This window comes from Copadichromis virginalis, linkage group LG2 (assembly GCF_057382275.1).
Source record: "Copadichromis virginalis isolate Kocher_CV1m ecotype Utaka linkage group LG2, C_Virginalis_male_GT1.1, whole genome shotgun sequence".
Taxonomy (NCBI): Eukaryota; Metazoa; Chordata; class Actinopteri; order Cichliformes; family Cichlidae; genus Copadichromis; species Copadichromis virginalis.
Genome location: NC_140619.1, coordinates 2777422 through 2798653, shown reverse-complemented (window position 1 = coordinate 2798653; position 21232 = coordinate 2777422). Strand labels below are relative to the sequence as shown.

At 43.4% G+C, this 21232-nt stretch overlaps 1 protein-coding gene and 1 pseudogene across 2 annotated transcripts; one reads left to right on the top strand and one right to left on the bottom strand.

The window, feature by feature from the left end:
* Nucleotides 1-1747: 1747 nt before the first annotated feature.
* On the bottom strand, nucleotides 1748-6995 carry rab33ba (RAB33B, member RAS oncogene family a). Its single transcript, XM_085467911.1, has 2 exons — nucleotides 6503-6995; nucleotides 1748-3920 (listed from the first exon to the last, which is right to left on the bottom strand). The coding sequence occupies exons 1-2, from the start codon at nucleotides 6728-6730 to the stop codon at nucleotides 3426-3428; spliced, it is 723 nt and encodes a 240-aa protein (XP_085324037.1). The 5' UTR covers nucleotides 6731-6995; the 3' UTR covers nucleotides 1748-3425.
* A 443-nt stretch (nucleotides 6996-7438) lies between these two features.
* Nucleotides 7439-15442, top strand: LOC146716733 (uncharacterized; annotated as a pseudogene). The gene is made up of 9 exons (XR_014922203.1): nucleotides 7439-7771; nucleotides 8530-9135; nucleotides 9224-9295; nucleotides 9389-9445; nucleotides 10775-10843; nucleotides 10947-11024; nucleotides 11219-11287; nucleotides 11388-13496; nucleotides 13620-15442. The product of XR_014922203.1 is annotated as an uncharacterized LOC146716733 (transcript).
* Nucleotides 15443-21232: the final 5790 nt, after the last annotated feature.

Genomic DNA, 21232 nt, shown 5'->3' with positions numbered 1-21232 from the left:
CCACCAGTTTAATGGATTTAATTCATTTCTTTCGGCCCATTTACAGTAAGATATACAGCAATCCTGTCTTGCATCTTTAAAGAACAAAAGTAAACCAAAGGAAGTTACAGTAGAGCCCAGTGTGAAGGCGGACTTGGAATGAAAACAAAGGACACTTTGCGAACAGAAAAAAGCAGCCGAGCCCACAACAATTAAAACCCACGCAGTGCCCACCCCCCCATTCCAGTCACGTCACTGACAGGCTCCACAGATGCTTGGGCTGTGAACAGCAAGTCCTGAGAGAAAGTGGTGTTTTCATTTACTGTGTGTCTCTAGTGTACCAGCTGTGGTCAGACATGCACAAACTGACACAAAGCCACAAAATGACTCTATGGACACCAGCAAAGGGGCCGTCGCTGCTTGTGGACGGAATGATGGCATTTATTGTAGAATGCTGCCAGACATGCTTAGTATTATATCACAAGCTTATGTGTAATCTAAGTAGCGGATGTAGACATTACTCCACATGTTAAGACACCTGAGCGACGCACTATGAAGTAGGGAAATCCAAGGTCAGCGCAATGTCTGCAATAACAATTTGCCTGATAGTTAATTTTCCCTTTTTTGTAAAGAAAAAACTATTTAAAACTTGAGTCCCGGGTATTTAACCCTTTGATGAACTGTCCTCTTGGAGGTGGTTCCAGAGCAGATTCACATCTCTAGGTCACGCTAGCCAAGGTGTCAATCCTTCATCAGGTGTCCCCCCCCTCCCCACCATCCTGTGAGTTGTTATGGTCACACAGACAAAGGTGTGAGTGAGGGCTTAATGACCTGGGAGGGGATCTGAAGAATGCATCGTGGGTGGATGATGGCTGGCGTCACCGCCACCACATTGATACATACTTAACTTATTTGTTTTAATCATCTGATTGGCCAGCAGAATTGTACCCTACACATAAAAAGCAGTATTTAACCAGTATTTCCCGTAAAGGTTCCCGTTTGACTGACTGAGCACATTCCTTATATGTCATTGCTCCTGAATTACAGACAAGATTAGGAATTGGAAAAGCAATAGCGCCATATTTTTGTGGGGCATCTTAGAACATTAGCATCAATCTAAAATGTTTCAAAAAGCCAAAGGTTTTTCAAGATTTATCGATATCTTAACAAAAATGTATTTAAATTTATTTATTAAGCTATAGGTCCTGTTACATTTTATATTCCTGGCAACTTCTGCAATGCCACAATCTCAGTGTTCATCAGCAGGGTATTTAGTCCCAGTTTTTATGTTATAGGAAAACTACAGATCTTGTTTCAGGAAGCAAATCCATTCAAAAACAAAAACCTGGAGAAAAGAGAGTGAAACAGTGCTAGCTCTTTTCAGACTGTGGTACTCTATTGCAGTATACAAAGGTTCATTTAAAGGCCTAATAATAACAACTGCTGCACACAGACTGTACATACATAGTGAAACAAAAACAGAGGAAATTAGCAAACTAGATTAGCAGCTAGATGGTAGCCATGATTTCCTGGATATTTTAGCTCCAATTATGAGGAGCTATATTAAGGCCTGACATGAAAAAGACTTGATCATTTCCTCACCTTTTATTGGCACAATGTTTCAGTAAAGGTGCGAAAGATAATACCATTTGTTAACTGTCCGCTAATGCTAATGCTACGTTTACAAACAATTTATTAGCAAAGATTTTGCTCAAAAAACAAATTTGAGTTGTCTCGTAATTATGTGGATGGTTTTGTGCTTCCCTGGGACATTTATCAGGACATTAAGTACCAAGTATATCTACTGGTAGCTGTGGTTAGCAATGACTGTACATGCACTGAAAACACCTTAGCAGTTTCCCCCACTGTTACGAGGAACAGGAAGTGGATTAATATCGTTTTCTCTGAAGCAGCTTCAGCTGTAAAAATAAAAGTGAGCTGACACAGACGGGAGTGGTTCACTAGGTGCGATGCCAGTAGCAGACATCACGGCATGAACTTGATGTTGAATCTTTTTGTTTGGCTGGAAAAGATGTGATGAATTGGTCATAATGGACACATGATTGTTGTACATGCTCCCAGACCCTGCTGTGGTTTGAGGTTGTCCTAATAATTGACAAATAGCTAAAATTTGCCTTTAACTTTACGAAACCACTCTGTAAAACTGTCATTGAAGTAATCATACTTCTTTACTTTCCATCTACTCTTAATATTAAACAAACTTCACTTCGGCATAATAATAAAGTTCATATAGTAGGAGGAAAAAGAAAGGTTGTCCATAACTCAATGAATCAGCCCAAAACCGAGTTGAAAAAACTCCACTTTTTCTATAAAAAGTCAATAATGTGGATATTGTTCCCTCCATGCATTTCATTCCAATTTAGTATTTCAGTGAACTCGTTATGACTAAGTTACACACAGAATATTAATATAAGTGGACAATTTTTTGATCACTGGAGTAAAAGCAACAGGATTTAAAGGCACCCTGTGAAGTTTTCAACTCATAGTTGTAGCCGCTGTTTTTAACGGTCTGCACACTCTGCTAGCACGCGCCCGTTTCTGCTTCTTATAATTAACTTTAGCATTAATGGTGATAACAAGCTAAGAAAGCAAGCAGTTCAGCAAAAACACCCTCAGCTTCTGGAGGGCGACCAATCAGAAGAAAGTGTATGAACAGAGGGGATACACTGGAAATTCAAAGTCCCAGGAATAAAGAATTAAATGTAGTGTTACTTGAGAAAAGTTAGTCTGATGGTGTCCCAGAATAGAAACATAGACCGTGGACTGGGAAGACCAGATCCCATGTGAAATATTCAGAATACTGCATCTGCATATTCACACTCAACATAAACAAAGAGTGAAAATACTATTTAGATGCAAACTTCACATGGAGCCTTTGATGAGACAACTAAAACCAGCTACCTGTGGAGTGTTACACCCACGAGGGGGGCAGAGATAACATGACCAACACCTTTAAGATAATGCAGTCTACAAACATTATAATACCACAGTGACACCGCTCTTCTAACATACAGTCTAATTAAACGGCATGTAGTGCATTACTTTGTAAAGTGCTCTGTTATTTTGACCCTACATATCTGCCTCTACTGAAGGAGTTAAACGAATAATTACTGATTTAATATCAGATTTTTGGCCCCAGTTTTCCAATCATTCATTGGCACAGTTCATTTCCGTGAACCCTGCCAATCCTAGACAGTCACATACTGCCTCAAATGGTTATAAGTCAGTTAAGCACAAGCAGTGAACTAATATATCCTCTACTGGAAACATTCATCTGTTGTTCTGATTGTGAAGCCATTTTTTAAGAACAATTTTCTCTTTTTTTGACATCCGTTCTTCGCTCTGCCCCGTCTGCCTCCAACCTCATCAGCCATCAGCCACCTTGGGCCGAGCTCGTCTCCTTCTATCCTCTCCGTTAGCCTATCTCAGCAGCTGGTGCAGCCCCAGCTCCTGGTCCCGTCCCCCCCATCATCCTGCCCCCTGTTTAGGTTGATGGTTCCCCCTGATGCCTCAGGGGGCTGGCTGAGCACCAGGGGCTTCTGAGACTTCAGCTTATGGGCGACTGTCATGAAAATAGCCTCGACATGGTCACTATTTCCATAGTTTCTGTCTCCTTGGCTGTTGGGATTCTTTGCAGATGTCTCAAACAGCGGCATGGAGTGGGCGTCTGCGAACTGTTGAGCCAAGTCCGTGTTTACTTGCACGGAGTCTTGGAGGTCACACTTGTTTCCGACTAAGATCCTGGGTACCTCTGTGCCCAGTGCATGCTGCTTGCACTCTTCGATCCAAGCAGGGAGGCTGTGGAAGCTGGCAGCGTTGGTGATGTCATAGACAAAGACAACAGCGTGCACGTTGCGGTAGTAGTGCTGCACCATGGACTTCCTGAAACGCTCCTGGCCTGCAGTGTCCCACAGCTGGATCTGTACGAGACAATACAGAAGTGAAATCCTGCCAGAAGACAAGCAGTGATGTCATTTACTCACAAATTACATTCATTATTATAATAAGATTATTATTATTATACCGTTTTTCTAATCTTACTGACTGCTCCAAGTGGTTTTAGTTAGAACAGTCCAAACTAGAACTGTGTTTTTATCCATATTATTGTGTCACTAAGTTCTACTGTCAGCCAAAAACCATTACAAACACAACACTGACACACTGTTTCTACATTGTTGCAGGTCTCATGATCTGTGCATCAGTATTAGAAATTAGGGAAGAGTCAGTTAGTCTTGAAATGTGGCTGTCATTGTTAATGCCAGTTAACTGAATTAACTGAATTAACAGCAAATGAAGCCCTTTACGATCACACTTATGCAACACAGAAATCCAAATATCTGTGCAGATCATTGATGCAGCTAGCTCATTAACTGAAATACCTGGTCTAAATATGTGTTCAAAGTTCTTTCTCTTATAAAGACCCCCCCCCCCAAAAAAAAGGTCACATTAAGTGGTACATTGTTCTAAAGTGAGCGCAGTGGAGTAGGCGAGGTTAAACATTGGCCACACAAACATACATTTGAGTGGATTTAGGAGCCATTAAAATCTTTGATAATCAAGTCATGTTTTAAATGTTGTAGGAATGTGTGGCACTTTGTAAATATTACTGAAAACAGATTCGTTTGTAAAGAGTGGCTAATGTTAGCAAAGCTAGCAACAGCAACCTTTCCTTCTTTACAGGCTCACAACTGTACAGACAAAATCAACATGGTGTGGACCAAACTGTTGAGGCAGTAGAGTGCAGTAAAAAAAATTAGAATCACAATTGACAGAACATTTTACTCAACTCGATTAACATTCTTTTATACGCTTGTCTTCCTGCATGGTCAGTGACTGTGTAATGCTTATCTATAGCCATTTTCCACTAGTACCTACTCCGGTCGGCTCGACTCGACTCTGTTGTTAGGGTTTTCCATTAGCTGGTACTACCTGGTACAAGATACCTTTTTAGTACCTTCTCGGTTGGGGTTCCATACCAGCCAGGTGGTCTGAAAATGTGACGTCAACAGACTGCATACCAAATATTGGCTAGTCAGTGGCACCACTTCTAAAACCAGATCAAAGTGAGGTTATTGTACTTGCTCCTAAAAATCTTAGAAATATGGTCTCTAAGCAGGTTCTTACTCTGGATGGCATTACCTTGGCCTCCAGTAACGCTGTGAGGAACCTTGGAGTCATTTTTGACCAGGACATGTCCTTCAAACAAACTTCAAACAAATATGTAGGACTGCTTTCTTCATTGTGTGTAATATGTGCACCAACATCTCTAAAATCAGAAATATCCTGTCTCAGAGTGACGCTGAAAAACTAGCTCGTGCATTTATTACTTGCAGGCTGGACGACTGTAATTCATTATTATCAGGAAGTCCTAAAAACTCACTGAAAAGCCTTCAGCTAATCCAAAATGCTGCAGCAAGAGTCCTGACAGGGACTAGAAAGAGAGAGCAGATTTCTCCTGTTTTGGCTTCCTGTTAAATCCAGAATTCAAAATCCTGCTCCTCACATACAAGGTCTTAAATAATCAGGCCCCATCTTATCTTAATGACCTTGTAGTAGAGTTGGATGTCTCGAGACTGGTCTTGGTCTTGAGAAAACTTTTACGTGGTCTTGGTCTTGTCTCAGTCTTGCTGTCTCAGATCGACATAGTGCTCCAATCCCTCCATATTGTGGCCAATCACATGCGAGGATATAGGATAATATCATTATGTGAAAAACAGAGAGGGTGAGAGACGCGACAGTCAAGTGGAGCGTGCGTCTGTCCTCTCGGTAAGTCTTGGTATTGTCTTGGTCCTGGTTTAGGCGGTCTTGACTACAAGTCTACCTTATAGTAACATATATTTTTTAAACCTGGCAACGAGGCTTTATAAATAACAACGTGGCCCCCACATGTGACAAATAGCCATAGACTAAGCAATAGGTATATCATTGCTCAACGTCCTCCATTGTTGTGGTGTTCACAACAAATGACATCACAGGACTTTTGGCCAGTTCGTGGACGAGTTGAAAATTCCGACTTCAACTGGAAAACACTACATGATTTAAAGGAGACAGAATTTAGAAAGAAAAGATGGGCAAGAGTACTTCAATTAGATCTTCTGAATGTTGGTTTTCATTTAATATCGATTAAGTGCCCATGGCTGATGTCACGATGACTACGTCCATCGTTTATATACAGTCTGTAATCACTTGCCTACAGATGAGAACTTGTAACAAGGATTAAATAGTGCTGTTTCAAAGTGACCATCCAAATGATCCTAATGACCTGCACATCAGGGTTGGTATCCAGTGAGGTCGAAGTAAAACATGTCCCAAGTACTACAGAAGGCATTTTTTACATAGCTGCTGCAGTGGACCTGATCAGAGGCCCACTGATAAGACCTGCCACTAGCTGTCAATCACCATATAGCATAAACCGTTTTGTGTTGTCGTTGAACCTTGAAGTCCAGCCAAGACACCCTGAGGAACTGGATGTGTAACAATGAAGCTCCTCTGCAGTACACACCTTGATATTTTCGCCGTCAATCTCGACCAGTCTCTCCCTGAAGTCCACCCCGATCGTGGCCTCGGTCTTCTCGGGGAACTTGCCGGCACAAAAGCGGTAAGTGAGACAGGTCTTCCCGACCCCGGAGTCCCCGATGACGATGATTTTGAAGATGCGGGTCCTCGGCGGTGGAAGACTGGAGCTCGTCAGGGAGCTGGAGAATTCAGCTGACGACCCGCTCTCCGCCATATCACAACGAAGAGCTGGACGACTCTGGGCCCAGTGTCCACTAGCTGTCAGTTATCAGGCTCCACTGCAGCTACTGCTCGGTCTGAACTCAGGCGGTTACAGGACGAGAAGAGCAGCTGCTGCGTGAGCCATCTTTAGAAAATGTCAATGTATACACTGATCTTTGTCTCTAAACGAGCGCATCCCTGTAAACACTCCTATCCGCAGCCTACCTAGGAAGACACGTTCAACGTAGTCCAAACAACGTGGCGTCTCGCGAGATTGTATTTTACGTGAGGTTCATGTCCAGTGAGAAATAATGTAAAAATGAACTTCATATAAGAAACCTCTAATCACTAAAAAAGGACACTGAATTTAACCGGTCATCCATGAGCTGTGTGGGAAATGCATAAAGATTGGGATCACTGAATTACGTCAGAAATCTTGAAGGGACAAAAACAGATAGCAGAGGATGGTTTCGATCCATCGACCTCTGGGTTATGGGCCCAGCACGCTTCCGCTGCGCCACTCTGCTGCAGCTGAAGACAGTTGACTGTTACGTGTATTCGTTTTTAAAAAAAAGCATAAAAAAGGACTAGGTTTAATTTCCGAGTTCAGACTCCGCTTCAGGTCCCAAAGTCAAACACACACTGCGGTATCACTGAGAGTTAAAAACTGTCTAAATTCTTTAATTTTTAATAAAATGATCAGTGTGGCTGATCTTTTTATTTAATGACCATTCGAGCTCGAATGCACATTGGATGTGCTTTTGGCAGACTGAAAGCGCGGTTCGGGGCATTGTGGACATTAATCTAAATGCCCCCGCGCGATGCTTGGGTTTGTTTAGCTAAACGGCCCTAAACTGTTTCCCATTCATTCTCTATGGTAGCGCTAAAGCACTACGGGTGTGATATATTTTTGGCCACTACGGTCTTCCGGCGCTGTTGCGAGTTTGAGATGCGGCGGCACTTTGAAAAAATCTCCTCTTTTACGTTTCGGGAGAGAAAACAAGTAACTCACCTCTCGCAACACATCCCAACGCTCCTCATTCATTGATCAAAGGTAAGAAACGTCGTTTGAAATAAGAATAAACAAACAGAATACATTTACAGCTGTATATTACAGGTAATAGGCGTGTTGCGATTGCATTTACGAAGCATCCATCGCTCAGTTAAAGACGGTGGGAGTTTATCTGCTGTTGTAAAGTGGCACGGTAAAAAATGAATGAACGTGATCCTTAAATAAATTGCGTGTTTCATTGACGTGTTTTACTGTTAAATAAACTTTGTAGGTTTCTGACTGCTGTGACACTGACATTACTATAATGTGGTACAATTAAATAACCGATAAGTGGCTTGTTATGAGATGACATGCTAAATGACTGAACCTGCTTAAAAAATGTATTGCTTTCATCTTGTAATGGGCAGTAATCTTATCAATGCGGAAGTCTGTCTTGATATCTCTCTAACATGAGCAATGCCCACTCGTGTATGAATAAACACGATAGCTTAAATAGATATGTTGATAATCTACCAGCAATTCTTATGTGCCATGACTGCTAAGCAGTTACCACAAATTTTGCAGATAATCATTCAACCATGAAAGGTTTTTATTTACAGACAGAACAGTTTGTTATACCTGGAGGAAAAAACAATTTTATCGCAAATGTTGTCAATGTTCTTTCAAATTGTGTCTCTTTATTGTTCTCCTGCATCCTGCTGTCTAAACCAAGCAGCAAGATTATAACCTGAAATGTCTTTGTTTCTGTTTGGAATCAATTTTGTTTAATATAATTGTTTATTTTTTCACTGCATGTCAAGATGCACAAAGGTTTGTTGCGCCATATCCAGGGAAAATCTCTGTGGCGTTCCGCAAGAGGCCACTTGGATATTAAAAATGACCCCAAGCTTCAGGACAAGTCTGCACCTGTGAGGGAAGACGATGCTCTGACTGTCATCAGAGAGGAGGGGATGCCTCCAACATGAAGGAAGTGCAGGGAGAGTACATCCTGCAGTTTGGAAAATATAAAGGGAAATCTTTCCGGTGGCTTCTGGAGAATGATGTCGGGTACACCATGTACCTGATCAAAGATCTCAGGAAAGAAGTGGATGCAGGGACCTCTTTGGAAGAAGGGCATGGCAAGGAGAGCTTGCATTCATTTGTACAGTATACCCTCAGCTTTGCAGAGATAAAAGCTCTTCTGGACTATGAGGCCAGCAGAGTGAGTGTTGCTGCAGAAGCCTCTGAGGATGATCAGCTGGTTGGCTTTGGCTCATGAGCCAAGAGCACCTGGAAGGAGATTTGGGACGGCAGAGGTGACGGCTATGCAGACCTTATCATGAGGAAGAGCTGCAGTCAAGGAACACGGATGCATAAGCTGCAGCAGTCTGCGCCTGCTTCCACAAATGCTCCAACTAAACCCCTGGGTAAGTTGTTTTAATAATATTTTAATAACAGTGTTGATGTGAAATATAAGTTCATTATATATTTATCTAATTGTTGCCCGCATCATAGGGATGGATGAGGATAAAGACCTGGAGGACGCAATGCTGAGCATGTCACCTGTAAAACTACACATGCAGAGCTGTAAGTACTGCGTTATTACTAAATGTCAGAAGCGATAATTGCTAAGTCTGTTTCTGTCTCATATGTCCCTGTCCTCTGTCTCTGTATAACTAGTCACTGTGCCAGCAGCAGCAGGGTCCACACCCAGAGGAGCTTCAGGAGCAAACACAGGTTTTCAAATGAAAGGTTTCAGAACTGGAGTACAATTGTTTTACATAATAATAATGGATTGGATTTATATAGCGCTTTTCAAGGCACCCAAAGCACTTTACAATGCCACTATTCACTCACTCTCAACACTGGTGGAGGCAGCTACAGGTGTAGCCACAGCTGCCCTGGGGCAGACTGACAGAAGCGAGGCTGCCATATCACGCCATCGGCCCCTCTGGCCAACACCAGTAGGCGGTAGGGTAAAGTGTCTTGCCCAAGGACACAACGACCAGGACAGAGAGCCCGGGAATCAAACCGGCGACCTTCCGGTTACAGATACGCTTCCCAACCCCCTGAGCCATGGTCGCCCATAATTGCTCTCCAAAGCTGAGCCTGAACTTTTATATATTGTCTTGTTCTTGTTTTGTGTGTTCTGGCCACGTTCTGGCGATGTTCCGCTAATAGTATAGTTGTATGCTGGTGTTAATAGGAAAATTGTACTTAGTAGTCAGTATAATCTTTTAATGATATAAGTTTGCATATGGTAGAATGCTGCATGTAATTATTTGTGTGTAGAAGTATATAGTTGGTGGCATATTGAAAGAATGTCTCATCCTAGGAGGTCTGTAACATTCTAGGGTGTTCACCCCCACATCCTAGGAGCATGGGAGAGGTCGTACCTTGTCTTATTGTTTTACGGTAGGATTAACGTAGCTATGTCAGTTTTAGTCTAAGTGCTTTTTGGTTTGATGAACTGCTGGACTTCGAGACCAGCAGGTTTAGGGAAGTTGTTTATGGGGCCACACTCTGACCACACACACACACACACACACACACACACACACACACACACACCTCCACATTCCAATGTAAGGAACAAACGCTCACTGAAGTATAAATAAAGACCGGGGCAGTTTCTCAGCGCGAGTCTCTCAGTCTGGAGGCTGCCCTTGCTAGCAAGAAGTTCTGTGTGTTTCTCTTCTCTGAGTCTTTACTGAAGAAGTGTTTTAGAATATATTTCTTAACAGCTGGCATTATGCTAACTGTCCTGAGGACTCAACCACAAAGGGTGAGTATGTGTTCTTGTTCTCTATGAATGTGTTAAAAACAAGTAGCAGTAGTTACTAACACCTGAATGCATGTTGTTCACTGACTTATACCGCTCCTCCTGCTTCGATGAGAAGAGGTTAAAATGATTTGGTTTGGCATCTCGGTTGCATATAAATAAATTACATTTGTTCTGCAATGAGAAACAGGAGAAGTAAGAGTATGGATGTGTGAGTTCCTACTAACAGCAACACTCACATACAGTGTAAATTATGAAGCTGCTGACACGTTTTCTTGTTGTAGTTCCATCTGCTGCACTGTCCATACCACCGTCCAGTACAACTGCAGAACCTCAGGCATCATCAGCCGATGGTACAAAACAACTATAATGTTTTTCATATAATTAAATGTTCTGTTTATTGTGTCTAGAGTAAAAAAATGTTTCCATTACTCTTTTCGATTACTATACCTGTAGGTGCAGCCTCAAGTGTGAAGAGGAAGTCACCTGCGCCCCTCCCACAGGAGCTGGCATTTCTACTTAAGGAGACCACAGGTCAGTGAAACAGAAAGGTCTGAGTCAAATCCTGGTCCCTCTCTATTTTCATTTACAGTTGATGTTCAGTTAAACGTCTGCTTAAAGCATAGATCATTAATGATAGCATATTATTCACGCTCAGGTTACATTTTGTCATCTTGCTCATAATTTGCACAAATGAATTACAGAATGACTGCATTCATTTGTTTCAGGACCGAGTACAGATGCTGCTTCCACATCTGTGTGCAAAGTGCTGACTTTTGAAGACAGCAGTGAAGATGGTGAGCGTATACTGCATGTCTTTTATTTTTTTCTGTGTATTCCAACAGTAACAATATAAGAGTAGCACTGTTTTGTCAAATATTTACGTTTCAATCCCAGATCCTTCAGCTCAGCCAGCTGTTCCAGTTCCAGTGGCTGGTTATGAGTATGACCTCAGCAGCTGGAATTGTTCTACTCACCAGCAGCTGTGGATGAAGACTGAGCTTCAGGACCTTGGACTGTGGCCTGGGTCTCGACCAGTGCGTCACACAGGGAACGCGACTTCACTCTGGTGTCTCCCTCCACAGCCTGAGCTCATAGATACAGTGGCTGACCTACCATCGCCAAATTTCTTCCAGCTCCACCCCTTCTTCAGCCTTCTTCTCCAACCTGAGAGTGTTAGTGCTATCATGGTCAGGTTAAGAAACAATTATATCTTGCCATGTCTCCATGATTGCTTTGGTTCACAAGTGGTCTCTGCTGGTGTGGGCAGGCCACGAGTAATTGTTGGCACCAGTGGTCAGTATTACATCCTGTCCTCACGACTCTGCTGCAGGGCTTGTCGCAGGAACTGGTTTGCTGACAATCCACGATGGCTGGAGAAACTGCCCAAAAGGTTTACCAACCTTCTCCCTGCTTTTCTTACATATAAAAAGGCCATCTGCAAGTCTGTTATGGATAAGCTCAGGAGGACTGGGAAATCTCCAGCAGATATTGCAAAACAATTAAATGAACTCATGCACCTCAAGTACGAGCGAGCTCACCTGGCGTACCTCCATGCCACAGAATCGGTCTGGGATTCTGAGGCAGGAGCCCATGGACAGAGGACCATTGGGAAGTTCCTGAGGAAGGAAAATAAGCCACAGGAGTTCAGGTCTTATGAAGACCCACATGCCTAGTGTGGTGTTTCTGTGTCCAGCCATTACCTGACTGACTGCCTGCTCGACGAATTCCGACGTCAACATCCAGTCATATCCAAACTCCTCCAGGCCACATCTTCAGGTCTGACCACACCAGGAAGGTGGCACGAAAAGTCACGCTGGCATCTGGGGTCATGTCCAGTTATTACATAATGAATGAAAACTGGCTGAGTGTTTCGTGGGTCATGGTTCAGTCTGAGACAGAAAGGTCTCAGACTGAACCATGTACCAGGGAATGGCCAAAAGGTACAGTGATGCAGGAGTGGAAAAGGCCGGCTACCACTGGTACCAGTGGACCCGTTCCACTGCCTGAGGCGAGTGGAGTGTACCTCTGAGCATCATCCTCTGTTCAGCACTTTCTGCCAGCTTCTCTCTGCTGCATTCTCAGTGGTTGATCAGGCGGACCTGAAGAGGCTCCAGGATGCTTATAAGTTTTGTGGCATCCATCCTGCTAATCCCACAAAGCAACACATATGGGAGCACTGCAGGATCCAAATACCACAACCCACTGAGCTGCTGAACAGAGCGGAAAAGATCCTGAATCATTTTCACCTGGCCACAGACCCCAACAATGTCCCACTCTTCAAGCCATCCATGCTGAAGACGTGGTGCATTCAGAGAGTCCACATTCTGCGTGGCTGCCTCAGTGACCCTGAACTCTCAGAGGGTGTAATGTTTAGGTACGGTGGGACTCTTCAGCTTAACCATGTCCCTGGTGAAGGTGCCAAGGTCCCCATCTGGATTCCTGTCCGAGGCACTTCACAGCAGGAGGGTTATCATTTCCACCAGGCCCAGTGGATTACCGGGACTCATGTATCCAATGAACTATTCCAAGTCCAGGGCATGACAGGGGTGGCACGATGGAACTACCAAAGACTGGTGGACCTTAAGCATCCAGGTGTCATTCTCCCTTCTGTTTTTGATCCAGCTCTAGTGGTGGAGTTGAATGCAGCCTCCAGAAGAGTGACTGATCAGGAGAAGTACCCTGCACTTCACCTCTCTGACAGAGACACTGGAGAGCGATTTGGGCTTGAACACAGAGAGCCAGGCTGCCGTCCAGTCCCTCTGAACTGGGACAAACACAAAACCCTGAGAAAAGATGAACCGGCTGCCCTTCAGCCCCCATCCTCTGTTCCAAAACCTGTGGCTGCCCAACTTCAGGTTCCAGCAGCAGGACCCTCCTCCAGCCTGGCACCGCTAGGTGTGGCATCCCCCACACCAGCACCACCTGTCACCCACCCTTTCTCTGGTGCACTTTTAAAGCAGGAGTTAGCATCAGAAGACACCCAGCAACCTACAACAGTCATGGGTAAGTTAACATAGTGGTATTGTCAAACAATTCCGTGTACTTACTATTATTATTATTAATGTATACGTTATTATTATTAGTTCATTACATGATATATGAGTAACTATTATTAATGTTTCCCAGAAATCTCTGAAGCTCTACCTCTGCCGATGCGGGCCTCACCAAGGAGTGCTCGCACTGGACCTATAAAGACAGGTGGACGGGTTTTTGTGCTGGACCACACATGCTGGACACGACCCATGAAAGAGGCAATAGATGATCTGTTGCAAAAGTACCATGGGAAGAAGGACATCCTGAAGCTTGTGGATCAAGATTATGCAGACATGGTCCATCACTCGGCTACAGATCCCAACAGCCTGCTGCGTCCCACATCCAAGGTGCACATATCCTGGTAGTTGAAGCACTTGGCTAAGCTTCTCAACACCAGTTCATCTTTGAACATAAGCCCAGAAAAACTACTGGAGACTCAGCAGCTGTGGCACTCTTTAACTGAAGGCAGTGAAACAACTAGTGTCCCTGTAATCACCATAGAGCCTGCCGCGTTTAACCCACCTCCTCCTGCCCCGTCTACACCACTGACACAAGTCTCAACAGAGAAGATTGTGGACGGCATCTTAGAAAGGCAACAGCAGCAGCAGCCACAGCAGCAGCCTGAGGGGAAAAAGGGCAGACAAAGACTTGTCTTGCCTGTGGACAGCCCAAGTCTCAATGTGAGACAGATGGATCCACCGTCGATTATTTTTACCAGAGAGGGCCTGTGCGCTATTTCTACAGTTCCCACAAGGTGCATCAAACTTATGCTGCTGAGGGAATCACTAACCCTAAAATGACCTTTGAGGAATTTGCCCAGACAGACTTTTTCCAAAGGGAACTGGATGCTACCAGGAAGAGGTCAGAGGAAAGGATGGAGAAAAAGAGGAAAAGGCCAGAAACCCAACAAACAGGCCGCCTCTGCAGGTTCTGCCACATGGACCTGAAACAGGGCCCAAATAGCTCACATGTTCACACAGGCTTCCCTGGAGTGGCAGGGAAATATATCTACTGCCCTTCAAAAGTGCACTCTCTGCCCGGGCACAAGGGCTTGGCCAAGGGGATGACCTGGAAGGAGTTTCAGGAGTCTCCTTTCTATGAGGCAGAGAGACAAAGATGGGTGGAAGAAAAGAGGAAATAGGGGAGAAACTGTTGATATTGTACATAATATAGTTTTGTTCTAGTTTTGTAATGTTTATTTTATTTATATAAATAAAAACTGATTGTAAATATAAAAATGTGAATAAATTGTGTTCTTTAAAAATAGCAGCACAGCTCTCTTCTTTATAACCTCTTAGAGTTCACCTGTATGTTTATATACCTGTGTGTGCTCACCATCAGGTAATCAGTTTTAAAAAGCTGTGAGTGCTGCCCTGAAAGCTTACATATTATTTCTAAATCACTTCATGTAATGATAACAAGTGGGGTCTCACAGCTTTTATCTTTATAATCTTTCTGGTTGATTTATATCATTAGAAACATGACTGCTGTCTTGTATCTGTGTGACTGTACAGCCTATTTCAGACATGACAACCAGACAGTGTCTGAAGTTATCTTTAATGCATGAAACACAGCTGGAGATAGTCCACACACTTTCTCACTGATATTTTTGGTTTAGGTATTGTTGCTTTCTGGCTTGAAGCTTATCTACAAAAGCAGTTCAATAAGGAGAGATCATGTGGAAAAACCGAACATGATTTATTGAGATACAGAAATCAATGTAACTGTTAGGAAGTTAGACTCCAATGACCCATCATAGCAGAAGAAATCTCAGCAGTGACAGGATTTTACACAAGCCACACCCCAGAGTCAAAATGCTGGTAGTGATGAAGATGGAGGCTGGGACAGGGTTCTGAGTGACCACGGTGAGGAGGAGAAAGGAGAGAGGGCGGGCTGCATGGCTGTGGATCTGAAACGCAGAATGGTAGAAGCAGAAGAGCAACAGATTTAAAGCATGCAGAGTGGAGGCTGAGTTGCTCGGAGAAGATCTCTGTCTAAATAAATAAATCTGGGTAAATTCCCAGATGATTAAACATGCAACTATTTTGTTGGTAATAACTGAAATGAGTAAAGAAAATCAACAGCCTATTTATGTAAGATAAGATAATTTTATTGAAGGGGTTATATTGGTTGGGTCTGATTATTTGGAGGGGGGGGGGGGGGGGGGGGCTGTAAATTACAAGGAAGACCTCTTACACTTAAGTCAAAGTCAAAGTGCTGTTTTGAACAAAGGATTTGAGCTGCATAATAGCTAATAGAAAACATTTAACATGCCAACAGTTGAGCATACAGATGCAGCCCCAAAAGTTCCCAACATAAGTTATTAATTTCCCAGCATAGGTAACGATGCAGATTATTTCAAATATCATCCTCCAAAAGTGCTTGTGTGAAGAAAAATTGCCCTGCTCCCTGCAAAGGTAGGGGTGGGTAGGGTGTGCTGCTTGGCAGCTCAGTTATGGTACTGTTGGGTGGAAATGAGCCAGGTACAGCGTGTGGTGGTGGTGCACATGCATAGATGTGCCCACCATGGTGTGGTGGCAGGTTGAAAGGTTGTGGTGGTGGATGCATGACTTGTCTTAGCAGTAAAAATCCATCTGCAACTGAACTTGTCTCTCAAGAGTGACTTATAATTTACTGTGATGTTCAGAAGCTCGCCTCTCAGATGTCTCCATCATATCCAGAATTCTTTTCTTCATCTGTATGTCCACCTCTGCAACATTACGCAAATGTGTTTCAGTTGAAAGTCTTCTTTCAAGTCTGTCCTGTCTGTGGCCCTTGAGTTTTGCCTTGACAAAAGGTAGAATAAAACAATGAAAAACTAATTAACCACAATAAATGTTAAAAATAAATCAGTGGTGGAATACCAAGATTAATATTTACTTAAGTGCTACACTTAAATATTTTAGGTTAAGTGTTCTCTTTTCCTATACTTTTAACTCTACAACATTCTTGAGGTAGGGATTCAACACCAACACAGTTACACTGCAGATTCAGATGAATATAAATCTGTCATTATGATGACTTCGTGTAGGTTAAGCTACACAGTAGTTAAAGAAATGAAGCCGAGCTGTATCATTACTAGGTCAAACCTAAAGGTGCTAAAGGCATCTATAATTGGGCTACTGAAATACAGTAGGGCATTCGTTTATACATGTATGGTAGGCTAACCTTATTTCCCCTGACAAGTCTCCCAGTCCACGTTTTCTTGTTTTGTTTTTTTTGCTGTTTCATATTCCAGTGTGATATTGAGGAATAATTCCACCTCACTGTCTGTCACATGTACGACTCAGTTCTGCTTCTATGCGATGTCTTATCGGATTTTGTGCTTTTTTACCTAAATGTGCTATTTGGCTATACTGACTCTAGTAGGAAAGACTCGAATGCTTTTAAGTTCTCAAGTAAGAAGCCAAACTTTTTATATTTGTTGTTATTGTTCTTAAGAAATAAAGTTGGAAGTAAAAAAAAGTTCCACCGTCTTTGTTGATGCTTTCCCGCCCTGGCTTCAAGACTTCCGATTGGCCAACATTTCTGCAAGGTTAGGATTATATCGCCACCTGTTGCTTTGGCGTGCTCATTACAGCGTTTGCCTTTGTTTTTGTTTTGTTGGAGGGGGGGGGGTTACGCGTGGACTGAGATATTTTTCTCAAAACTTCACGTGTGGACGGGATTTTTTTTTTTAAAAAACGAATACGGAAAATCTCTGTTTTCAAAAATACCCGTGTACGTGTGGACGTAGCCTAAACAGTAGAGATGTTTGTAGCTTTACGTTAGCTGGACTGACCGGAAGCAGGGTCCATGCGTCACGACTAACCGGATAGAGTTTTGAATCGGTTTAGTCCTGCACGTGCTGGCAAAAGGGAAGGCAAGAGAAACGATCTCCTGGCCGCATAAGGAAATCTATTTAAATATCCGTGATATCCAGTCATCATGAACTCTGAGTACGAGGATAGCTCCGCGTTATCCCCCGTGGAATCTGGGGACGAGGAGGAAGAGGTATCGGAGGCAGAAACAGAGCAGCTGGGGTCCAGTTCCGACTCGGATGAAGATGAAAGCGAAGAGAAAATTGATGAAGCAGCAGCGGCCGGAGATGAAAACGGAGAGAAAATTGATGAAGCAGCATGGACGTCAAAAAATGGAAAAATATCTTGGTCTCCCACAAACGCTGAGACGTTCCGCTACATCCCAGCAGCCACTGGTCTGACCCCGGGACCTACACGCTATGCCACTCTCCGAATCGTTGACCCCATATCCAGCTTCGCGCTGTTTCTAACGGATGAGATCGTGAAGCATATTGTGTCCATGACAAACCTGCATGGGAATCGCAAAATTCCCGGCTGGCGAGATATAGACGCAGAGGAGTTTCGGGCTTATGTGGGGCTGCTCGTTTTGTCCGGTGTTTACAGGTCAAAACACGAATCCACGTTGAGCCTCTGGAGTGAAAAATGGGGACGGAGCATTTTCCGGGCTACGATGTCACAGAAAAGGTTTAAGAACATCAGCAGAGCACTGCGGTTCGATGATAAGCTATCCCGCCCCCAACGCCATGTTGACAAGATGGCTCCCTTCCGCAAAGTCTGGAATATGTGGACGCACCGCCTGGAGATGCTGTTCAGCCCAGACAGAGATCTCTGTGTGGATGAACAACTCGTCGCGTTCAAAGGCAGGTGTAGCTTCAGGCAGTACATGCCAAAGAAGCCGGCCAAATATGGTATCAAGATTTGGGCAGCCTGTGATGTCAAAACATCCTACGCATGGAGACTGCAGGTGTACACGGGCAAAGCAGCTCCAGATCGTGTTGAAGTCAACCAGGGGATGAGGGTGGTCCTGGACATGACAGAGGGGCTCCAGGGACACGTCGTCACCTGTGATAATTTTTTCACTTCCTGTGCACTGGCAGATGAGCTACTCAAGAGGAAAATGGCCCTGGTTGGCACAATTCGCCAAAACAAGCCTGAGCTTCCACCTCATTTGCTCCAGGCAAAAAAGAGAGAGATCTTCTCCTCCATCTTCGCTTTTACAAACACCCACACACTTGTGTCTTACATCCCCCGACGGGGCAAGAATGTGCTGCTACTAAGCACAAAACACCGCCGCCCAGACGTGAGCAAAGAAGGGAAGAGAAAGCCTGTAATAATCGAAGATTACAACAAATGCAAAGGAGGTGTCGACAACCTTGATATGGTAGGTGTCATTACGAACCAGTTATGCATATATTTATTCATTCTTGCTCATATTCATGTCTAATATATATGTATGTTTTATGCTTCTTTTTTTGTTAGGTTGTTGGCACCTACTCCTGCAGGAGGAGAACAAATTACTGGCCACTGGCCCTCTTCCACAACGTCCTTGATGTTTCACTTTACAATGCCTACGTCCTGTGGACATCAATCGAGTCATCCTGGCAGAAGCAGAAAGGACACAGACGGAGGCTCTTCATTGAAGAAGTGGGAGAAATGCTGGTGAACCCACACATAGCAAAGAGAGGGCACCTTCCTCGCTCATCAGCCGCTGCAGCAGTAGTCACAAATCTGACTACTGCTGCAGCAGCTACAGGCCACTCTCCCATCATTAAATGTAAGAGCAGGAGGCAGTGCGAACTTTGCAAAGAGAAAAGGAGAAGAGTTGTCAACACCTGCTGCAAATGTGAGAAGTATACATGCAAGGACCACAGTGTGACCATTTGTAACAACTGCCCCATCTGAGCAGTAGTGATGTGCGGATCGATCCTGAAATATCGATTCCTCCGATACCAATCGTTTATGTTCTAGAATCGATTCTCATATTAAAATATCAATATTTTAGTAATTTAGGGTAAAAATATTATCATTAACAGGAACACAGAGGAAAGAAACTATATCATTCGGATTGTCTACATTCCAAGGAACTACTTCCTCTTCCGCCTTTCATAGTCATGTGCGAAATGCGGCTGTATAAATGTCTTGCTGCCCCTTGGCGCGCGCACTCACAACACTGGCTGAGCGTAATTGGAATCATGTGCGGGCGTATTTTACATCAACAAACAGCCGAGGCGTGGTTTGCGATACATGTGTCAAAAAAGGGAGGTGTTGTGGTCATACTTGCCAACCTTGAGACCTCAGAATTAGGGAGACATTCAAAAAGGGGGGGGGGGATAAATAAATTACAGTGTTTATTTATCGGATAAAATATGTTAAATATCACCATTCTAATGGGCCGGCCCGGAAACAGCAGGGGTCCAAATTCAGAGGCTGCTTCCACCTGAGGACCCGGCCTTCGCGGTCTAAAGAAAGCCAGGTAGTGCGTCACGAGCTCCCTCGGTGGAGTGAAACTCTGCCGTCTGCTCCTTGCTATCTAAAATATAACCGGGCGCTGGTGTAAACCCTCGACCGTCTCACACTTCTATTTAATCATTTCCTGTTTGACGTTTATTCAGCTGTGTGAAAACCCTGGAGGAACCCTCCCGAGGGATTAATAAAGTTAAATTTAATTTAATCTAATAACTTTAATCTCAGCCAACCCGATTTACTCCCGAACAAATAAAACACTGAAAAAGCCAAACAATAACATTTTTAATTATCAAAGTGACTTATACATCATGTTTAACCCGAGTAGCGAAAGACCGCGGGGGTTTGAAGACGATGTGTCGGCTCAGATATTTGAAGTTCACACAGCTACATTCTCACCTGAAAATATGTTAAAAGTTTTTTTGCGACCCAGAAAGAGAAATAAGAGTAATATTAAAACTAAGTATCTGGAAACTGGAATTGGCTGGGCCCTATGAATTCTGCGATATGGTTTTTCAATTTTGTTGTCCGGGTGTAAAATCGGGAGAAATTCGGGAGAATGGTGGCTCCGGGGCACTGAAATTCGGGATTCTCCTGGAAAAATCGGGAGGGTTGGCATGAATGGTTGTGGCAACATCACTAACCTTGTCAAACAGCTCAGAGTAAATCATATCACAGAATATGACGAGCATATGTTGAGGCGAACTGAAGAGGACAGGGACAGGTGCTCTCACTGAGTCCTTTAGTGCTACAGGCTGGCAAGGTGTTCAAATAGTTCAAATAACAACTTCAGATTTTTTATTTCTATATGATGAATTCTGCATTATTAAGTGATAAGAACAAGTATCTGATGTCCTGTAATCATTATGACGCTATAATTTGAGATACAATAAAAGATACAATAAATAAAATAAATTTTTGTACAAAGTATCGGTATCGGATCAGTATCGTTGATATTAGTTGGTATCAGATCGGAAAGGAAATCAGTGGTATCGCACATCACTACTGAGCAGGACTCTCACACCCAGACACATACTACCTCTCTCCCTGTCTGTTATCAGATTATTCTGTTATCATATGTTACCTTATATATGTAATCAAAGTAGTTGAATTAGAATACTGCTGTAGATCATATTATACCCTTTAATATAGAGTGTGTGATCTGTATATAGTTTAGTTCTCATTATACTTTTGAGTTAAAAGAACATATTCACTTATTAGTTTATTAGATAAATGTGCATCACTCTGTATCCTTGATCTGCTGGGAATGTATTACACTGTTTTCTTGACATGCTTAATTGTTGAATCATAAAAAGAAGGTTGTAAGCAGGAGACTCTGTGTCTAAGATAGGGGAGATAGACCACATTCCACACCCCCACCTTACAGAGAGCAGAGAAACAACTGCCGAGGTCATAACTTAGGCGCCGTAAGAGAGAAAGAAT

What these genes read in the sequence shown, in the direction of transcription:
- rab33ba (XM_085467911.1), bottom strand. Translation starts at nt 6,730, where the DNA reads ATGGCGGAGAGCGGGTCGTCAGCTGAATTCTCCAGCTCCCTGACGAGC. An exon ending in TTGACGGCGAAAATATCAAG is followed by an intron (nt 3,921 to 6,502) that starts GTGTGTACTGCA and finishes TGTCTCGTACAG; the next exon opens with ATCCAGCTGTGGGACACTGC.